The sequence below is a fragment of the Tiliqua scincoides genome, chromosome 5, assembly GCF_035046505.1.
Source record: "Tiliqua scincoides isolate rTilSci1 chromosome 5, rTilSci1.hap2, whole genome shotgun sequence".
NCBI classification, from domain to species: domain Eukaryota; kingdom Metazoa; phylum Chordata; class Lepidosauria; order Squamata; family Scincidae; genus Tiliqua; species Tiliqua scincoides.
In genome coordinates this window covers 52,503,272-52,522,203 of record NC_089825.1, presented here as the reverse complement: position 1 = coordinate 52,522,203, position 18,932 = coordinate 52,503,272, and the positions used below count along the sequence as shown (strand labels likewise).

The window sequence follows — 18,932 nt, the reverse complement described above, 5'->3', positions numbered from 1 at the left end:
CTCACCTCCCCTTTCTGCTAACCCTGTCTTCCCCGCCCGCCTCCGCACCCCTTCATTAGAATTGCTGTCAGCCAGCAAGCCATCAGCATTTTGTCTTCTGGTTACTCAGTGATGACACCATCACCAAGTGTGTGTTTGTGATGTTGCAGTCTTAGCCAACTCTTGGAAGTTGTGGTCAGATCAAGTGGCTACAGCCATTCAAATGTATCTTTTCCCTTTTCCCAGTATGGCAACTGCTTTAATTAACTATAATCCAGAGATCATTTCGTGGCCTGATGCCAGTTTCTAAACTGAGAACTTGAGGTGGCCCTCTTTATCTGCAGGTTCGGTACCTGCAGATTTTTAATATCTGCAAATTCCGAACCCGTGGGGTGGGTCACCTGTAGCCCCCTGGAGTTCCAGTTAGGCCTGGTGACCTTTCTGAGGGCCAGGGAGGCCCTGCATGGCCTGCCCAACCCTCAGAAGCCCATCTGAGGCCTTCATAAGGCCTAAAAGCAAAACTTCCAGTTTTTAGACAAAACTGGAAGTTGTGGTTTTCAGCCCTTTAAAGGCCACAGAAGGTCCTCCAGACTGGAGTGCAGCTCTGGTTGGGTTTGGAAGCTTTGGAGTGTCCAAATTCGCTTACTCCAACATCCACAGATTTCTGTATCTGTAGGGGTTCTGGAACAGAACTTTGCAACAGAAATATATTACACTTTGTAATGTGATTCCAAGGAGCACTGGGTAAAACCTTATGATATTGATAAAATGTGTTATATGAGAACTTGATAGAGGTGCATTTTGAAAAGAAGGAACAGTGCCAACTGCAATTCTAAGCTTTCGGAGTGGGTCTGTAAGAGTGTCTTCTGAGATATATTATTCTCAATATGATTCTGGAAGTCACCAATAATTATAAGTATGGAATTACAGTATGCACTGTCTACTACTTGGTTAATCTAAGAATCAATGAATTCAAGGGGAAGGTTGCTTCCATACTGGAGATTATATGTGTTGTAATCAGTGACTGGAATTTGACAGATAGAAAGAAGGAGATTCTGTTAAATCTCAGGAAGGAAGTTGCCTCCGCTTGAGCTGTCTTGTGAAACATCAGTTTCCTGTCAGTTTGCAATTTGTCTGAGGCAACTTGTCAAGTGACAAACTGGTAGTGTGTACTCTTGACTGACAGTGTACCAATGGAAGAATGTCAACACTCAAGACATTATGAAATATTTCATGCTGTGCAATTGATGATAAAATTCAGTTATTTTCAAACCATTTTAAATAGGTGAGATTTTAGTTTAGGGAGTAGTGACATCAGTGGTGGGGAGGATGTAATATAAATCTTCCAAGCATTCGAACATGTTGCAACAATGGGTAATGTGGTAGATAGGTTGGAGCATAGCTGTAGTCCCAAGGAAACGGAGGGAAGTTTCTTCATCTGATTAGGATATTAGTGGAGGACTTTTCCCTCCTCCAGTATGTTTTATATTTTTAAGTCATTTTTTAAATGTACAGTGCAACCTACACACACAGATGACAAAAAATTTTGAAGCCACAGTCATAATATATGTATAGAGCTTCAAAGAAATAATTCAAAATTGTTCATGTACTGCTTATTGCAGTTCAATTTTAAAAATACATTTCCCAAACATAAAAAGGACTATAGTAAACTATCTACAGAAAGTGAATCTTAAGTCCCATTGAAATGACCTCAGTCCCAGTAATTTTAATGGGACGTACAGCCCAATCCTGAACACCTCGGCACCCAGGGCTGCAGTGGTGCCAAATGGCAACTGCGGCTATCATGGGGTCTCGTTGGCATAAGGGAGTGTTTGCTTCCTTACACCAGCCAGCACCACTACGGTGCCAGTGGGTCTCCTCAGCTCTTTGCTCACATTTGAGCGAACTCTGCATCAAGGAGACCTGTGTCGAGTAGCCTGACTTGGGAGGGGATTCAGGATTTGGTGGCAGAGTCTGCCGCCATCTGCACCTCCCTTGCGGGACTGATCCTCCCCTTCCTGTGCCCTCCCTCCACCCTGTTCCACACACTCCCTGCCTCCCCCTCCATTCAGAAAATACCACCAGCTGGTGCTGAAAAGGCAGGGAGTTGTTGTTGTTGTTATTAACAGTATTTATATACCACTTTTCAACAAAAGTCCACAAAGAAACAAAAGTTTACAGAGAAAAATCAAATAACTGATGGCTCTCTGTCCCAAAAAGGCTCACAATCTAAAAGATGCAAAACACCGGCAGACGGCCACTAGAAAATACACTGCTGGGCTGAGGAGGGCCAGTTACTCTCCCCCTACTAAATAAAAGAGGCACCACTTGAAAAAGTGCCTCTTACCCAATTAGCAAGGGTTTTCAACAGATATTCCCATAGTAGGACAATTTGAATGGATTTCAATTCAAGTTGCAGAAACTGAATTTTTGTTATACAGTATGTGAAAGTTGGGGAGGAGGAGCAGAACACAAAAGACTTGGAAAGCTATACTAACTTGGCAGTTTTACAATCACTTCAGACTTTAAAGAATTCAGCATGCAACTAGAGTGGTACTATAAGATGATAAATTTGCAAAGCATACAAAATTAAGAACATAACTGTGTTGCCACTACGAAGAAGTTCCTACCTCTTGTTCCCACCCATGTGGTGTTGGAAATGGATGGCACATGTACAAGAACACCCTCTGATGATCTCAGGGGTGGAAGTGTTTCCAGTATGTATGGAAAAACATGGACCCTCAGGTACCTCAATCCCAAGCTCTAAAATACACAAGTCAACTGTGGCATTTGATTAAAACAGGTTTTAGATGGTCAGTTCTTTACATGCAGGGACTCCAAATTGGTGTAGCCTGCCTTGAGACTTTGGGACCAGGTCAGTAATATATGTTAATAAATCATTATTCTTTGTTGTATCTTCTAGGCGTATTGTGGTTGACAACATTTGCTAAGATGTGAAATTTCTGAAGACACGCTGGTATAATTTTATGACAAATGTTTGTCTTTTTATCGTATGTTAGCAATTTTATTTGTAACTGCGTATGCTGTCCCACTGCCAGAGGGTCTTACAAAGCAAAGAAAACCAAATACCAATTTAGACAGTAAATCACAATGAAATGTTGGAGCCCAAGGAAAAATGCATTGAGCTGCTTTGCTTCTGAAATTGTACATCTAATGGGGCATTTTAATTGGAGTCTACCTCGTATAAGGAATAGCCTAAAGCTGTGATAAATATATTTTGCCTTACATTTTAAATGCCGGTTTATTAAACAAATACATATTTTACCAATAAATTCCAATATTTATGTCATTTCCCTTCACTAACATTGGTACTATAGTATTTTGCTTAGTTCTTTTACAACAATCCTATTGCTACAATCCTGAGATCCTTTGAAGAGTATTTACCTCAGCCTTACCTCAGCATCAGAGTAGGTCCCTGGTAAACTGCATTAAATTTTATTACTCCAATTTTACTGCTCAGACTAAATTCGCTCTAAGAGCCCAATCCTATTGTCCCGTCCCACCCCCACCAATGCAGTGGCTCCAAAATGGCTACCCCTGCATCCTGCAGGGGTGGGGGGTAGTTCAGTAGTCTCCTCTTAGTAAGGGACAATTCCAATTTAACTCCCTCCTCGCAATAGTGAAAAACCACTTACCAGTGAAGATGGTTTGCAGAATTTCGTGTCACTGGGATTAGAACTGTAGTGGAGACAAAATCCTAATACCGCCTATTCTCCTGTTGTGATTTGTCCCTTTTCACCTCTGGCTCATTATTTAACTTTATCTTAGATATAACAGTTTTCTATATGCAAGAATTATTTTTTTTATACAAAAGCTTTCAAATATGCAGCCCCCTGTCTGTGGTCCGAAGTGGTACCAGGAACAATTTTAGCACCTCTTCTGTTGTTGTGTGAAGTAGGCTTCATTCTGAATTAATCTCAACTGAAAGTACTTTACAGGTTGAGTCTTGTTATTCGTGAGGGTTCCGTTCCCAGAACTCCCGTGGATGGCAAAAATCGCATTAAAGCAAATCCATTTTAAAACCTATGTTCTTTTACTAGGCTATTTAAATACAGCCTTGCTGACCTTTGTGATGTAAGACAGAGTCATTAAGCAGACAATCTATCAATCAGTCTCTCTCAGGTGCTTAGAAAGACTTCACTTCGGCCAGTGACTCCTCCTTTTACCCAGAGCAAAGTGATTATCTTTCTTTCATGTGCTCAGGAGAAGGGAGGGTTCTAAGTGCCTGGAGAGAGAATGATTGATGGATTGTCAACCAGTTGCCCTCTCTGGCATTAACAAGGCTATTGTTAAATGACTGTTTTCCTTTAATTTAAGGAGCCCTTCTCATCAAGTTGAGAGAGAAAAATCCATGGTTTTTTCCATGGGTGAAAAATCCATGGATAATTAGGTTATATCTGTAATCACTTGCATGACTGTCTCTATACAACAGTAAGAAAAGTAGTTTTTTTTTACACTGTGATTTTAAAGGAATGCATCTTTCCCCTTCTCCAGGGATCAGCACATTTCTCCTCATTTGCAGTGGCCATTCATGTTGAGTCAAATCTGTGTATAAAAAATCAGTGTATCACAAGGTTGGACCTGTATATTAACTTTTTTTCAATGTTGTCTTTGATTTTGAAGGAGGCCTTCGTTCAGCAATATGAAAAAGAAAAGCAAACTGATCAGTTCAGTAAACAAGAAAGGAAACATCTAAGGTGGAATAAAACCATAGAATCAGTATTTTTAGGGAGTAACTTTTTATTTTTGTACTCTTTTAAAACTGAATAATAATTATCACAATACATAATTTAAAATGTTTATCCAATTTACATAACTTATCAATTTTTTAATAGGTTTGTTTTTCTTTGAACTTGAACAAATTTCCCCTGTGTTCTGCTGATTAAATAATAAATCTAGGGATTTTTAGAAGCAGATAAAATAAATATTTTATCATTTCAAATGCCGAAGACGTAAATTCGTGCAATTACAGTCTTAAATTGTTTTATGCTTTATTTCTACAACTCCACACCTACAAAAACTAGGAATATAGGCTGTTCAGTGTTTCTTTTATTTGTACCTCATTTTTGAAAACAAAACCTGCATGTAGTGTTGATCCATTAGAATACATTCAGTCATTTTGGGGATTTTTATCCTGCCTTTCAACCTCCAAAGTGGTCTCCAATGCAGTTTATGTCAATTAAAGCAGTGGTTCTCAAACTTTGGAGGCCCTAGAGGCTGCTTCCTGATTTATAAATGCCAAAGGGTATGGCTATAATGGTGATTGAGCAGCAGTGCTCCTCCCCCAAGTAGCAGCTTGTTTTACCTTTGATGCGCTTAGCCTAATCTGCCCTGTTAATTTCATGACTCAACTAAAATTGGGTCCCAGACCCACAGTTCAGGAACAGCTGAATTAAATTATATGAATTTAATGAAAAAGCCACATAAAAATAATCATAAATTCATTGTCATCATAAAAGCTTGACAACTGAAAGAGATGGGGAAGAGGATGTGCTTTGTTTGCTGCTTTTCTTCTCCTCACATGGCAGTTGGTGTTTCTGTGACAATGTGAGGTGGAGGGGCACAGTCCACCAGTTGTAACTGCCGGTAGTAATCATGGTTCTTCTCCTTGAGGACTTAGTTTTCCCCCCTCCTTTCCCTCACAGGGCGTTTGGTGTTTCTGTGGTCGAATTTGTATATGAACAATGTCAACTGCATGCCCAAAACCATGAATAATCAAGTCTGTGGCCTGGTTGCGTCTGGAAGGTCATCTGTGAGACCTCCCACTGTGGGTTCAGAATCTGCAGTGGGTCAAATCTGTGAATACTGAACCTGTGGATAATGAGGTCCCACTGTATTATAACCATTATTACAATAACTTTAATAATCATATTTAGGGTCTAGTCCACTCCAGTGTTCTAGCACCAGTGCAGTAGCAGTGCAGCCCTGAGGTACAGGAAGGATCATTTCTTTATGTTAAGGATGCAGCACGTAGCCCATTGGCAAGGCTGCATCAGCACTGGAAAGTTGGATTGGATTGGGCCCAGACAGCCTTAAAAAAAAATTTCTAAACAGTTAGGCTTCCCTGGGTGTTTCACAGAAATGTTCCCAAGGCTTCATTTTGTGCAAATGAAAAAGAGAGGCAGATGTTTCAAGACTGTTGGGTTGCATACAACGTCAAACAGATTCTGTATTTCTTACACAAACTTTATTCACTCTGGGCACATGGTTAAATTGATCCTTTGTAGGGAGATTTCTTATTTCTGATCACTTCTCTCTTCCATAATTCTTTGCATGAGATTGGGCTTTTGTGTAATCTGTGATTGTAACTTGGGGATCCTAGTTAATTGCTGAGAGTATGCTTTCTGAACATTGTGTAAAGCAAACTGAAGCCTACAGAATTGTTTGTGGGAAAAGAAGAATAAAGAAATACTTGAGACCATTATCCACTCCATTCTTTATTGTCCCTGTACATCGAGACCCGTCAAAGATATCTGGATCCTATATTAAGAACAAGAGGAGGATTTACTGATGTAGCAAGAATACGTGACCTCCTAACGCTTTGGTGGAAATAACCAATACTGTGGCAACTTTCCTGTATCAGCTCACTAAGCAGCGCAATCAAGAAGTCAATTTGCTTCCTGGTTGACCAAATGTATACAATTGCAGATTTGTTTGTTTTACGTGCCAATAAAGAAATATGTTTTCATTGCCAGAAGACATGTATTAACAATTCCCTTTAGTACACCTGCCATAAATCATTAAGTTCCATAGATAGTATTAAGAAACCAAATATCTATTTATTATGTTGGCTGCTTGGGCGAAGGCATCAAACAACAATGAGCTTTTAAATGCTACTCATGTAGCTTCCTTTTATTTCCACTTAATGTGGAAAAGTTTCCTTTAAATAATTGCATGTTTGGGGGTGCTTTTGTATATCTTTAGATAATGGCTAGTATCCAGAATGAGAATATTTGTTCTAGAGCAGAATTTCTCAAACATTTTTTGCTCATGGCCCCATTCTGAGCTTCATTTACCTCTGTGGCCCCCGAATAGCTGCTGTTACTTGGAATAAAGGTACTTGACCATCTGCATTGTTTATTCAAATAAGAAGCACTGTTAGTTATTTCTAAGTAACAAAGATAATTCTTAAAAACCTAAAATATATAGTAGCGCATAAGGTCTGCTAACAAAAACCATTCTGACAAATGGCATTTTATTCAGTGTGATCTTTGTGACAAATTCATCATATTCTTGTGTTACATTTGGGTGTCCCCCTCAGAAACTTCCTATGGCCCCCTAATGTTTCATTTTTCCATATGGCCCCTCAAAGTATGGTGTGTCCCCAGAGGAGCCATGGGCCAGTGTGGAGAACCACTGCTCTAGAGTAAGCATCTCTTCCTCTGAAATAAAGAACTCAGGATGCTAACCAAAATTGTAATGTAGTGTTCTAATATTTTTCATTTATGAGTTTCATTCAGGAGGACTGAGAAGATTAAAAAAAATCTTAAGATATTAGATGGAGACAGTCTTGAATTTCTGTAGGATTCTCCAAGCACATGGGATGAATTTTTATTGTTTTGTGAATCTTTTTGTTGGTTCCCAAATATTGCATGCATTCTTTGCTTCAGGCAGAAAATTGTGGAATTGTCTGTCTTGATTAAAAAACTAGCAACAATAATAACATGCTGCCAATCACTGCTTTCAAGGTGGTTTTGGCAGATTATTAAAAAAAAACAAACTAATAAAATGTTTTGTTTTCTTTCTGCCAGGCTGTATCAATTAAAGAGACTGTTTGACTTTGAAATCAACCACTACATTGGCATATTGTTTGGCATTTGAATAAATGTAGTTCATCTTCATATATATTTACATTAGAAGCTTATAAGGGATTTGGCTGGTTAGTGTAGGAGTACAATAGCTGAAATTCATTATTATACTATAGGTCCATGGACCTTCCTGTGCTCTCTTTAGTTCCTTGGTGGTGCTGGTCAATATAGTGTTTATGGTGGTGGACTGGCAGCCTCATCCTCATCCTGCCACGGGGCTTCTGTGGCACCAAAATGGCAGCTGCATCATCCAATGCTGCTGCTGCCTCCTCGAGAGTAGGGGACTTTTATCCTCATCTGCCATATAAGGAAAGTAGCCCTGCAATGAGGCTACTTGATTCTGCGCCCAATATTGAGCGGGCGCAAAATAACAGTTCCCTGTCAAGCAGAGTGGCTTGACGTGAGGCTCTGGATCAGGTAAAGCCAAGCTCCACCAGTCCCACTCCCTCCCTTGCTACGCCTTCCCCCAGAACGCCTTCACCCTGCCTCCCCCATGCCACCACCCACCTCTTCACCGTCAGGTGGTCTGAGCAGATGGCATCCTGCCAGCATCCTGCCAGTGCTGGCTCAGCGTGGGCTAGCTACAGCGCTGGGCTGGTGCTAAGCCCAGCAAATGTGCCTTATGGCATGTTTGCAACAGTGCGCATTGGTGGAAAGCTGGCGTGCAGAGCTAAGGATTGGGCTCTCAGACTTGGAAGATCCTGGTTCAAATCCACGCTCAGCCATGGCTTCCTCGGTGACCTTGGGCCACTCACAGCTTGACAGAGTTCACAGGGTTGTTGTGAGGACAAAAGGAAGGGAAGGCATTATGTATATCACCCTGGAGGAGGAACTGAAGCACCTTAAATACTCCTGTGAATCAAGTTGTTGGGCTATTAGCTATCAAAATAATATAAATGCACTAAACTTTGTAGTCCAATTGCTACTGTAAACAGAAACAGTGTTAACTTTCTCAGAGCTTTATGTGCTTGTTTCAGGAGACCAGGCAACCCCCTGGATTATATTATAGCAAGGAAGGAAGTGAGGTACATTGCCAGAGAGTTTGCTAAGCATAAACAGGAATAATACAGTTTATTAAACTAAAATAAATATATAGGAAAATACAAAACAAGAATTTCTGTGGACATAATGGTGAAGCCACCAAAAGGGGCACTTAAGAACAATAGCATTAAAAAGAAGCACGGGTAATGTGGCTTTTTACAAAGTGGCACTTTAAACTTTAAAGCTTCTTTAGAGGGAACAATTAAACTGTTCAAATCTTAATGAGTCTCTGCGCCCAGTATCCGGAGTACAGCACTGTAGACTACATTTTTCTTAAGATATTCGGGAAGAAAGTATAGTTTCACATTTCACAAATTTGTATTTCTAAAGCCCAAATCCTAACCAGTTTTTCATCACTGGCATAGTGGTGCCAATGGGACATGTGCTGCATCCTGCAGTTGGGAGGCACTCACAGAGGCCTCCTAAATGTAAGGGAATGTTTGTTTCCTCACCTTGGAGCTGCATTGCCCTTATGTCGGTGCTGGAAAGTGGGTTAGGATTGAGTCCTAAAACATTTCTTTCCCTGTGCTTGCTTTCTCTCCTCCCCCGCTTCTGCCTCTTATATCTCTCTCCCAACTGCTTTCCCTTCTACCTTTAAGTCTCCCTGCCGCCCATATCTATGCCCCCTTTCACTGAAGAGGCCTGCTGGCATCCTTTTTTCCTTTCTATCCTCCATGGTGCTTGGTGATGATGTAATTGCTAGGCAAGCCAGGATGAAGTGGCAGCTGATTTTGGCTAATTTTGGATAAGAATTGGCTAATTATTATTAATAATTATTAATTTTTTATTAATATTAGCCATTATTAATTATTATTATTTAGCCATTATTATTATATAATATTAGCAATTATTAATAATTTGGCTAATTTTGGATAATAAAAGTGTATTCACAGCTGTGTGTGAACTGATTTTGTTCCAGGTTAAGAGAAGTTCATGTCGAGTAAGTCTCTCAATGGCTGTTAGCTGTGAGAGCTAATGTGTGAATTTCTTTTAAACCCAAGATGTCTTCTGAAATTTATTTTAAAACATACTGCTACTTAACCATTTTACATGTTTAGCTGAGTAGGGTAAAGTTCTACTAGTTCCTTCTTGACAACCAGTTATCACATTTTTAAAACCTGATGGTACAGTAACTGTTCCATGGAACAAGCAAAATCTTCTCTTTGAAGGAACCCTTGTACAACACCTATAACAGCGCCTCTATAGAAGCACAGCATGAATCATTCATATGGTGGAATTACTTCACCCAGAAATGGAAGTAATAATCTCTAAACTGAGATTAGAGAAGATACTGGTTCAAGCATGTGTGCTGTGTTTTGTTTTGGTGCCAGCTGAATTTATTTTCTTCCTTAGCAAATGCATTGGTGATTATGCATTTTCTAAAAGGGTGTGTGAATTTAGCATGCCAGCATTTATGATATCCATCAATCATATAATTGTCTGAGCAATGATTAGCAGGCAGCACTTACAACTTTACCTTCACTACATTTGCTGTTTGATATTTAATAGGAAATACAGATTGCTTGGTAACAACTTCCAGAGTTATCACACTTATTTTGCCCCTAAAACAGCCATTTTCTGCCACTGTGCTGTGGCACACTGGTGTGCCGCGAATGGTCCCCAGATGTGCTGCGGGAGTTTGGTGGAGGGTAATTTGTTAATAGGACCATTGGGGATATGAGCCCCCCACAAACGGCAAGGTGTGCCTTGTCAATTGTCAAAAAACTGAAGGTGTGCCTTGACAATTTTAGTACCTTGTCAGTGTGCCATGAGATGAAACAGGTTGAAAATCACTGTCCTAAAACAAACAAGCCTTGTTGAACTTAACAAATTGATTTTAGCTCAGTTTTCTTGGACTAGAGGTTTCGTTGTTTTCTCTGACTCCTGTTTCAGAAGTATTGGTGAACACAGTTCAGTGTTGCTGGTATGAGTGTTGCCAGTTTGTATCCACTGCACTGGAAGCTTTGAAAATACAGGCTTTGGGCTCTGTACCAACTAGATATGAGAATGGCAGACATGACTTTTTAAGTGTGGACCTACCTCAATAAAGCAGGACACTGGTGAGAAACACTTCCATATGCCTCCCTGGCACTTCTCCAACCCTGACTCATTACTGGTATTAGAGCCCACCAGAAGGAAAAACATCAGTACAATGGGGGAGGAACATAATGGGGAAATTAAACTGGGGTGGTTAGCTTCCCTCAGCTGTATACCCTTTTCCTCTTAGAATAGTCCACCCACCTATTCTGGATTATGCATTATGGGGGCAGACCTTCATTAAAATACAGGCTTATCTCCATCATGTCCGGTTTGTCTTTCAACCACACTGCACAAACATGCAGCCACACAAGTGCCTAGATATTCTTATTAAAGTTTCCCCAATCTTGAGCATAAAATCCAGTACAGTATTAGGGATGAGCAAAAGTGAGGAGGGAGTAGAAATTTTGCAGAAAATTGACACCCAAAATAAAGTTTTCCATGTAATTTTTGTGACTGTGCCAAGATTGCTCATGAACTTGGTGAGTTCCTGGATAGTATTACCTTCACTGAAAAGTCCTTTTCTCTTATTTTGTCATGTGTTGCAGTCTAGACCCACAGAGACCTGCAGGACGCCCCCCCCCCCCAGGATGCAGCATGAGATTTTTGGCACACCTGCATCTGCTGGTATGGGGGGAGTGCAGAATTGGGCTGTAAATGAACACAAAGAAAGCACAAAGAACTAAAAGGCAGGAATCAAAGGCATAGATAGGTTGTCAATCACTCATTCCATAGCAAGGGATAATATATCATTATTCTTGCCAGTCGAGGATGGAAATCAGTGTTTTAATTTTTAAACAAGCTATTTTGGAGGTTGCTCAAGAGAACGGAGAACTGAGCACCACCATGTTCTGGGCAGCATTATTTTGATCCTGTCTTCCTTTTTTTTTTCTCTTTTCTTCTGGGGGCTCCAGTGAAATGAAGCAGAAGCTGGATGAAGAGGGCAACAAATGCAGCATTCTTTCCAAGCAGGAAAGGTTTAACGAGCGCTGCTGCATACGCTGCTGCTCCCCTTTTACTTTCCTCATCAATACCAAGCGGCAGTGCCAAGATTGCAAGTACAACATCTGCAAGAACTGCAGCTCCTATCAGAAGAAGGAGAAAGCGTGGCTCTGCAACGTGTGCCAGCAAGCTAGGTGAGTACATGCTGTGTTACTATTAGGTCCAAATCCTACCCAGCTTTCCAGCACTGTGAAATGGGGCATGTGCTGTATCCTGCAGTGGAAGACAGTCATAGAGGCCTCCTCAAGGTAAGAGAATGATTGTTCCCTCACCTTGGAGCTGCATTGCCCTTACCACAGTGCTGGAAAGTTGGTCAGGATTGCGCTCTTAACGACAAAGCCAATACTGTTTTTTCTGGCCTTTTTCTTCACTGCATGCCATGAACACTGATGATGGAAACAAGAAACATTGCAACACATACAGTACTCCAAGAAAACAGCATTGTGCTATGTGGATTGTAGTTCGCTGCTGCTTTCAAGTGTCAAGCAATTATCCAGTGGATCTTGCACTGTACTAATAACATATGATTATTGTTTCACCATTCTCAAGCTGCTTTGATACATCAGTGTCATAGGGCTTTAGGGAGACACAAAACTCTGCACCCCATGGGGAAAGTCAGCAGCTATGGAAAAAAAAAGATCAATAAATCATGGGGGGACTAGGAAGAGAAAACCAACTGCCAGGATCTTTGCTGCTGGTTGTTTGGATGCATGCACTCATATTGCCTTGAAGTTCATGCATATACATGCACACATAGAGATCTATCTGAGAATTACAAAATACAATATACCATATGCGCAAAGAAATAAAAGGCGAGATGGACGAGTTGGACGAGATGCAATTATTTGTTTCTACAATTTCCCAGTGGCAATCCAAAGCATGCTTTCTTTAGCCACAGTCTTACAAATGTGTAAGGATAGAAACCTTTTATTCTGTTTATAGTCAAACCCCCATCATCATCTCTCTCTGGCCTGATCCACCCCTGAGCCCTTTTTCATGACTACCTTGAGTGTTGCTTCTAGTGTGGTGAGTGATCACAGTCGTGTGCTTGTCATTTTATCACAGTGCGCATAGAACTCTCTGCACATTGACAAAATGCAGAATTCTGCATATACCTTTTTGTTCACCCTAAACAGCCACAGGGGACTGATACTGTTTAGGACCCTGATACATGGGGATGGCAAGGTTAACTCCTCTCGCAATGCTTCCTTGCCACTACTGTCCATCCCAAAACAACTTTTTCCTTCTATTATAATTTTCTTGTAAAAATAGCTACTGGGGGGAGGGATGGGTGTTTTTGGCAAGAAAACACCCAATCACCCCTCCCCCTATACCAGGGCTTTCCAGACCCTATCCTGTTGGCCAGATCCGGCACCGTCCCTCCCCCCCTGCATAAACTGCGCTTACTATTCAATAGGGGAACTGTCCTTCCCCACTGCCATTCTCCTCCAAACTGAGCTTCAACCCACCAATTCTGGGTTCTGTCAGCCCACCGCTTCTGGGTTCTGTCGCCCCAGCAGCTACTGTGCCCAGATTTGTGGGCAGGCATGGCAGGCATGAGCTCAGTTTGGGGAGATTGGCTGCAGGGAAGGACGGCTCCCCAGTGGAATGCGAAGTCTAAGGATGTCTTTCCCGTTGCACAACGGTCTTCAGTTTGGAGACTGCTGCCCCATACCATGGTCCTGATAAAGAATGGGTCCCTTGCTGCTGTTTTGGTTGAAAGAGGAAGCATTTCTGATTGGAAGCATACCTCATTAGCATACGTTTGTGTGCACATCTACTTTGACCCTGAGTTTCACTTCTTAATGGAGGTGGTAAGCAGTGACTTGTTTAATTGCTTAAATATTTTACAAAAGTTGTATGATTCAGCAGTAATTTCTTACCCAGCATGCGTGAGTCTCTCCTACACTCATAGTTTTTAGCAAACAAGGAAGATGATCTTGTTTGAGTGTGCTTTTAAGGTCTCACTGGGTGAGGCTGTATACTTTTTTTTGGCTTTCTGGTTTTCTTGTTTTTGTTCTGTACAAGGAATTTTTGGTTTGTTTTATTGATTGATTGATTGATCTGTTGCATTATATGATGCATACATATTACTTTATATACATGTGAACTGCTCTGAGGGCTTACAATGGAAGACGGATAAACATTATTTTGATTGACTGCTGAATATTAGACTGTGAGGGTGAGCATAACTGTTCTTCCATGCCTTACACCTGGTTATAGTGTTTTATTTGTGACAGGGATGTTGCAGCTTGCTTTTTTGACTGAGTTGCTCGTGAATCTGTCCCAAACTTGAAGAACAGTTTGTGAATGAATTTCAAAATGAAATAGTGTGATGTCTAAGCCTGTTTGAGCATTACATTGATTGAGACTTTTGTTTCTCCCAAACTTAGAAGATAGTATCTCTAATCCATAAATATGGAGGTAACAATTAGAGATTGTTGTGAAATCTACTACACATTGTTGGAATGTCACAGCTAAATTTTGGTTTTGAAGACGGTTTCTAATGCCAAGGTCTGGTGGACTGTGGTAGAAATTTATCCTTTACCTTTGTCCATTGTGGATAAAATGGTTAGTTATTTCAACTTTAGAAAGCGGTTATTGATGGCTTGAATATTTTAAAAAATCACATGCTACCAGAAACAATTTTTTTTTAATCATGTGCAACCAGAGACAAGTGCTTGAACTTGAACTTATTTGTTAGGTTTTTTGCTTTGACTATTGGCAATGTGTGAGCATGTGTTGCCCTAAAAACAGCAGGCATTCAAGAACCAATCCATATGACATGGTTTAATTTCTAACAAGGGTTTAATTTCTAAATGAGATATGCTGGGGCTCTACTTTGTTTGGAAATGAGACTCATGCCCTCTTTCATGGAAACCATTCTCTCTGCCTATGAGTGTGCAGAAGACAGTTGCTGTCAGTGTGGAGGTCATGGCACTCTGCACATGTTTAAAAGTACTTGTTTCTTTATAAATTGTATATGGTGTAGGGAAGGGAGGGAGGTTGAAAACTGCAGCTCTGCCAACTTAAAAAATAGCTACCAGCAGTTTTTGTGTGGTCTACATCTTATAATTGAAATCCACTGTGTATGGCAACAACCATCTGTCAGAATCTGAACAGGTCCTGAGCCATAAGTATCTGCCTCAGGCAAAATCCATCATTCAGTGCACCTCTCAATTTTTCACACATCTTTCAAATTTGTTGTCATATGCAGACCAAAACTTTTCTGCAGTTCAGTTAAGATCTTTCACACAGGGTGCACTCTTTCAGTTTGATACAAACCATTCCTTTATTGTTTATTAAAAGCAACATAAGCTAGAAGCACAACATTTTAACATCATGACTATATTCAATAGTTGTTTCCTTAGTGATTAAGCCATTTCTGCCCAACGTTGCATGTACACAACAGGGATCAAATATGTACACATGTGGGCTGGGCAGAAATGGGTTAATCCATTGCATGTGAAAGCTTTGCTGCTCCTTACATTACATAAACCAGAAAGAACCAAGTGCTTTATATTCACAATTCCTCAGGTGCAGTGTGAATCTATAGATGGTGTAAATACATTGCATAACACTGAAAAATGGTGCACATTTGTGTGTATCTATTCAGAAGTAAGCCTGGGACTTACCCCATGTCATATAAGTGCAAGCCATTTTTCGATTTCACCTACTTTTGATGCATCTTGGTATTCTTTGATTTGCTTCATCTTATGTGTAGTTTATTCTAAAATTGGCTTGAACTGACATGTGCGTTTTCCCTCCAAAATCTGCAAATATTCACAGTGGTTTTTGTATTCAGACCCAAACTTGTCAGGCCAAATTAAATGGATGAATCTGACAAGTTGACAAGAACTCTGACGCTTCTCTAGCCAAAGGTCCTTTAAATGCAAAAACATTTACCGTATTTTTCGCTCCATAAGACGCACCTGACCATAAGACGCACCTAGTTTTTAGAGGAGAAAAACAAGGAAAAAAAATATTCTGAACCAAATAGTGTAATAAAATATTTAATAAACTATAACAGAACAACATTTGAACCATGTAAAGTGAACAGCAGTCAACAGTGGCATTAAGAACCATTATCACTATCATTAACAAATGGAGAGACTTAAAGGTTTGAGCACTCTAGTTTTCTGGAAACACCAAGAACTCATCATCGCTAGAGTCAGAATTTATGAAGCTCACAAAAGCAGGTGCACACAAATAGGGGACCACATTATCTTTCTGCTACAATGATGTTCTGCCAAATTCCAATCCACTGGGCCTCGTGCCCGCTTAAGGCTGATCAGTCCCCCTTGTGCAACTCACCAGTGCAGCAAGCAAAAATGAGTCCAGTTCCAGTCCACAGATGCCAAGTAAATCAGTCCCATCATTCAGAGTTACCAAATCAGAGTCCAGAGCCAATAAGCCAAATTACAGTCCAAGGTCAGGTTCCAGGTAGGTCAGTTAAATCCATCAGGGTATCCAAGTCCAGTCACAATCCACAGTCAGATTCCAAATTCAATAAACCCAGTCAGTCTCCTCTCCTACCTCCAACCTGCACTCCTTCAAAACCCACAAACCCTTTCTGCCTCTGGTACTCCTTATATCCCTGAGGGCCCTATTGCCTTCCAGTGGCTTTAGCTGTGCAGCACACTCTGCTGGATGCCCAGGCCTTACCCTTAAAGGGGCCACTGCTGACACCACATCTACCTCCTCACCAGATCTTCCTGGATTCCAATACAAGGGGGGGGGGGGAGCAGATCTCTATACAGACCAGTGCAAAAACAGGGGAAAGGTGTGGGGAAGGGAAGATCTTTGTATAGGCATCACAGCAAGACCATTGCAAAACCCCTTGCACACAGAACCAACAGATGGAAGTGGGGGGGGGATGCAGATCTCCATACATACCAGTGCAAAAGCAGGGGAAAGGTGTGGGGAAGGGAAGATCTTTGTATAGGCATCACAGCAAGACCAGTGCAAAACCCCTTGCACACAGAACCAACAGATGGAAGTGGGGGGGGGGTGCAGATCTCCATACATACCAGTGCAGAAGCAGGGGAAAAGTGTGGGGGAGGTAAGATCTCTGTATAGGCATCACAGCAAGACCATTGCAAAACCCCTTGCACACAGAACCAACAGATGGAAGTGGGGGGGGGGTGCAGATCTCCATACATACCAGTGCAGAAGCAGGGGAAAAGTGTGGGGGAGGTAAGATCTCTGTATAGGCATCACAGCAAGACCATTGCAAAACCCCTTGCACACAGAACCAACAGATGGAAGTGGGGGGGGGGGTGCAGATCTCCATACATACCAGTGCAAAAGCAGGGGAAAGGTAAGTCAGCCCCAGTAGAGCCAATGGGGCTCACTCCCAGGGATGAGTGGACGAGAAAAGCCTGCCAGTGCCTCCTCTCCCAGGGAGGAGCCCGTCTCAGTCCCTGGGCTCCCTGGACTCACTCCCTAGGCTCGCTCCCTGGGCTCACAAGCCTGCCAGGGGCTCACTCCTAGGGATGCGTGGACAGGAGAGAAGCCGGCGATTGACTCATTTCGCCTGGAGATGGACTGGTAGCTCGAGGGTCGACGTAATGAGCACCCCTGCTCTAGGGGCTTGCTCAGCAAGACTGCCATCCCCCCCCCTTTCCTGGGAGTGAGTCCCAGTGACTCTGAGACTTACTTCTGAGTAGACACATGGGCTTTCGCAGCGAGCCTGCCATCCCACCCACCCACTCCCGCTTTCCTGGGAGTGAGCCCCAGTGAGTCTGAGACTTACTTCTGAGTAGACACCTGGGCTTGCCAAGCGAGCCTGCCACCCCACCCCCGCTTTCCTGGGAGTGAGCCCCAGTGACTCTGAGACTTACTTCTGAGTAGACTCGTGGGCTTGCTTAGCAAGACTGCCACCCCACCCACGCTTTCCTGGGAAGCAGAGCAGGCAGGGGGCGGGGCCAGGGGCGGAGTTGTTTTTTTTTTGCAGTATTCGCTCCATAAGACGCACACACTTTTCCCCCCCTTTTTGGGGGGGAAAAAGTGCGTCTTATAGAGCGAAAAATACGGTATCCTGAGTTCTGAATGAAAATGTTTACACTGTGATGTTTAATTCCTTTGTGCTTTATTGCTTTGCTGAGTAGCTACATATTAGAGGTGCTGAAAGAATTCTACTAGGGGAATTCAAATGACTGTACAGTACTTGTCTCTTCAAATGTTTATGAGCAGAATCAAGACAAGCTCAAATGTACCAAGAAAATTTTGAATCTTTGTGACCAAACCGACCCCTTACCAATGTTCTTTGAACCTTTGAAAGTGGTTGGTGTGTGTGCAGATGTTCTGGGGGGTATGTTCAAGCCTTTCCAAGAGATCAAAATGATTAGCTTGGCATATGCATAAAAAGTTCCACCCAATTCAGACTGCACACAGTATTTGTAGCTAGGAAGTCGCACCATTTTGTGCAATGATATTAGAGACTCCTGTATAATTCTTCGATATATGTATACTCACATATACTTCTTCACATCATAGTCTTGTTCTTTAAGCAAATTATAATTTCATATTTTTCATCTACTACTCCTCAAATGTAATTCACTCAGAACAGTGTTATCACAACAGTGATCTATTGGACCAGTCTTTTTCAACCACACACTGATGTGCTGTGAATGGTCTGCAGGTGTGCCGCGGAAGCTCGAGGGAGGTTCATTCATTAGTAGGGCCATTGGGAGATGTGAGCCCCCCACCAACAGCATGGTGTGCCTTGTCAATTGTCAAAAGATTGATGGTGTGCCTTGACAATTTTAGTACCTTGTCAGTGTGCCGGGAGATGACATAGGTTGAAAATCACTGTATTAGACTAACTTACTAAGAACAGATCAGGCTGTGTCCAGAACATTGTCTTAAAACTGAACTTTATTTCTTGTTTAGTTTTTTTCTCCAGATCCAGGTGAAAGGTACCAGATTTATAGAAGCATTTTGACAATATTGTATTCTTATGGAATGATCTAGTCCCGGGGTTGTCAATAGGTGGATCGCAATCTACCGGTAGATCGCGAAGCAAAATGAGTAGATCGCGGA

At 41.7% G+C, this 18,932-nt stretch overlaps 1 protein-coding gene across 1 annotated transcript in view; it reads left to right on the top strand.

The window, feature by feature from the left end:
* Positions 1-18,932, top strand: part of MYRIP (myosin VIIA and Rab interacting protein) — a 212,961-nt gene that overhangs the window by 67,813 nt on the left and 126,216 nt on the right. The window contains 1 exon segment of the mRNA XM_066628618.1: positions 11,801-12,022. Within this exon segment, the coding sequence (XP_066484715.1) occupies positions 11,801-12,022 (222 nt within the window).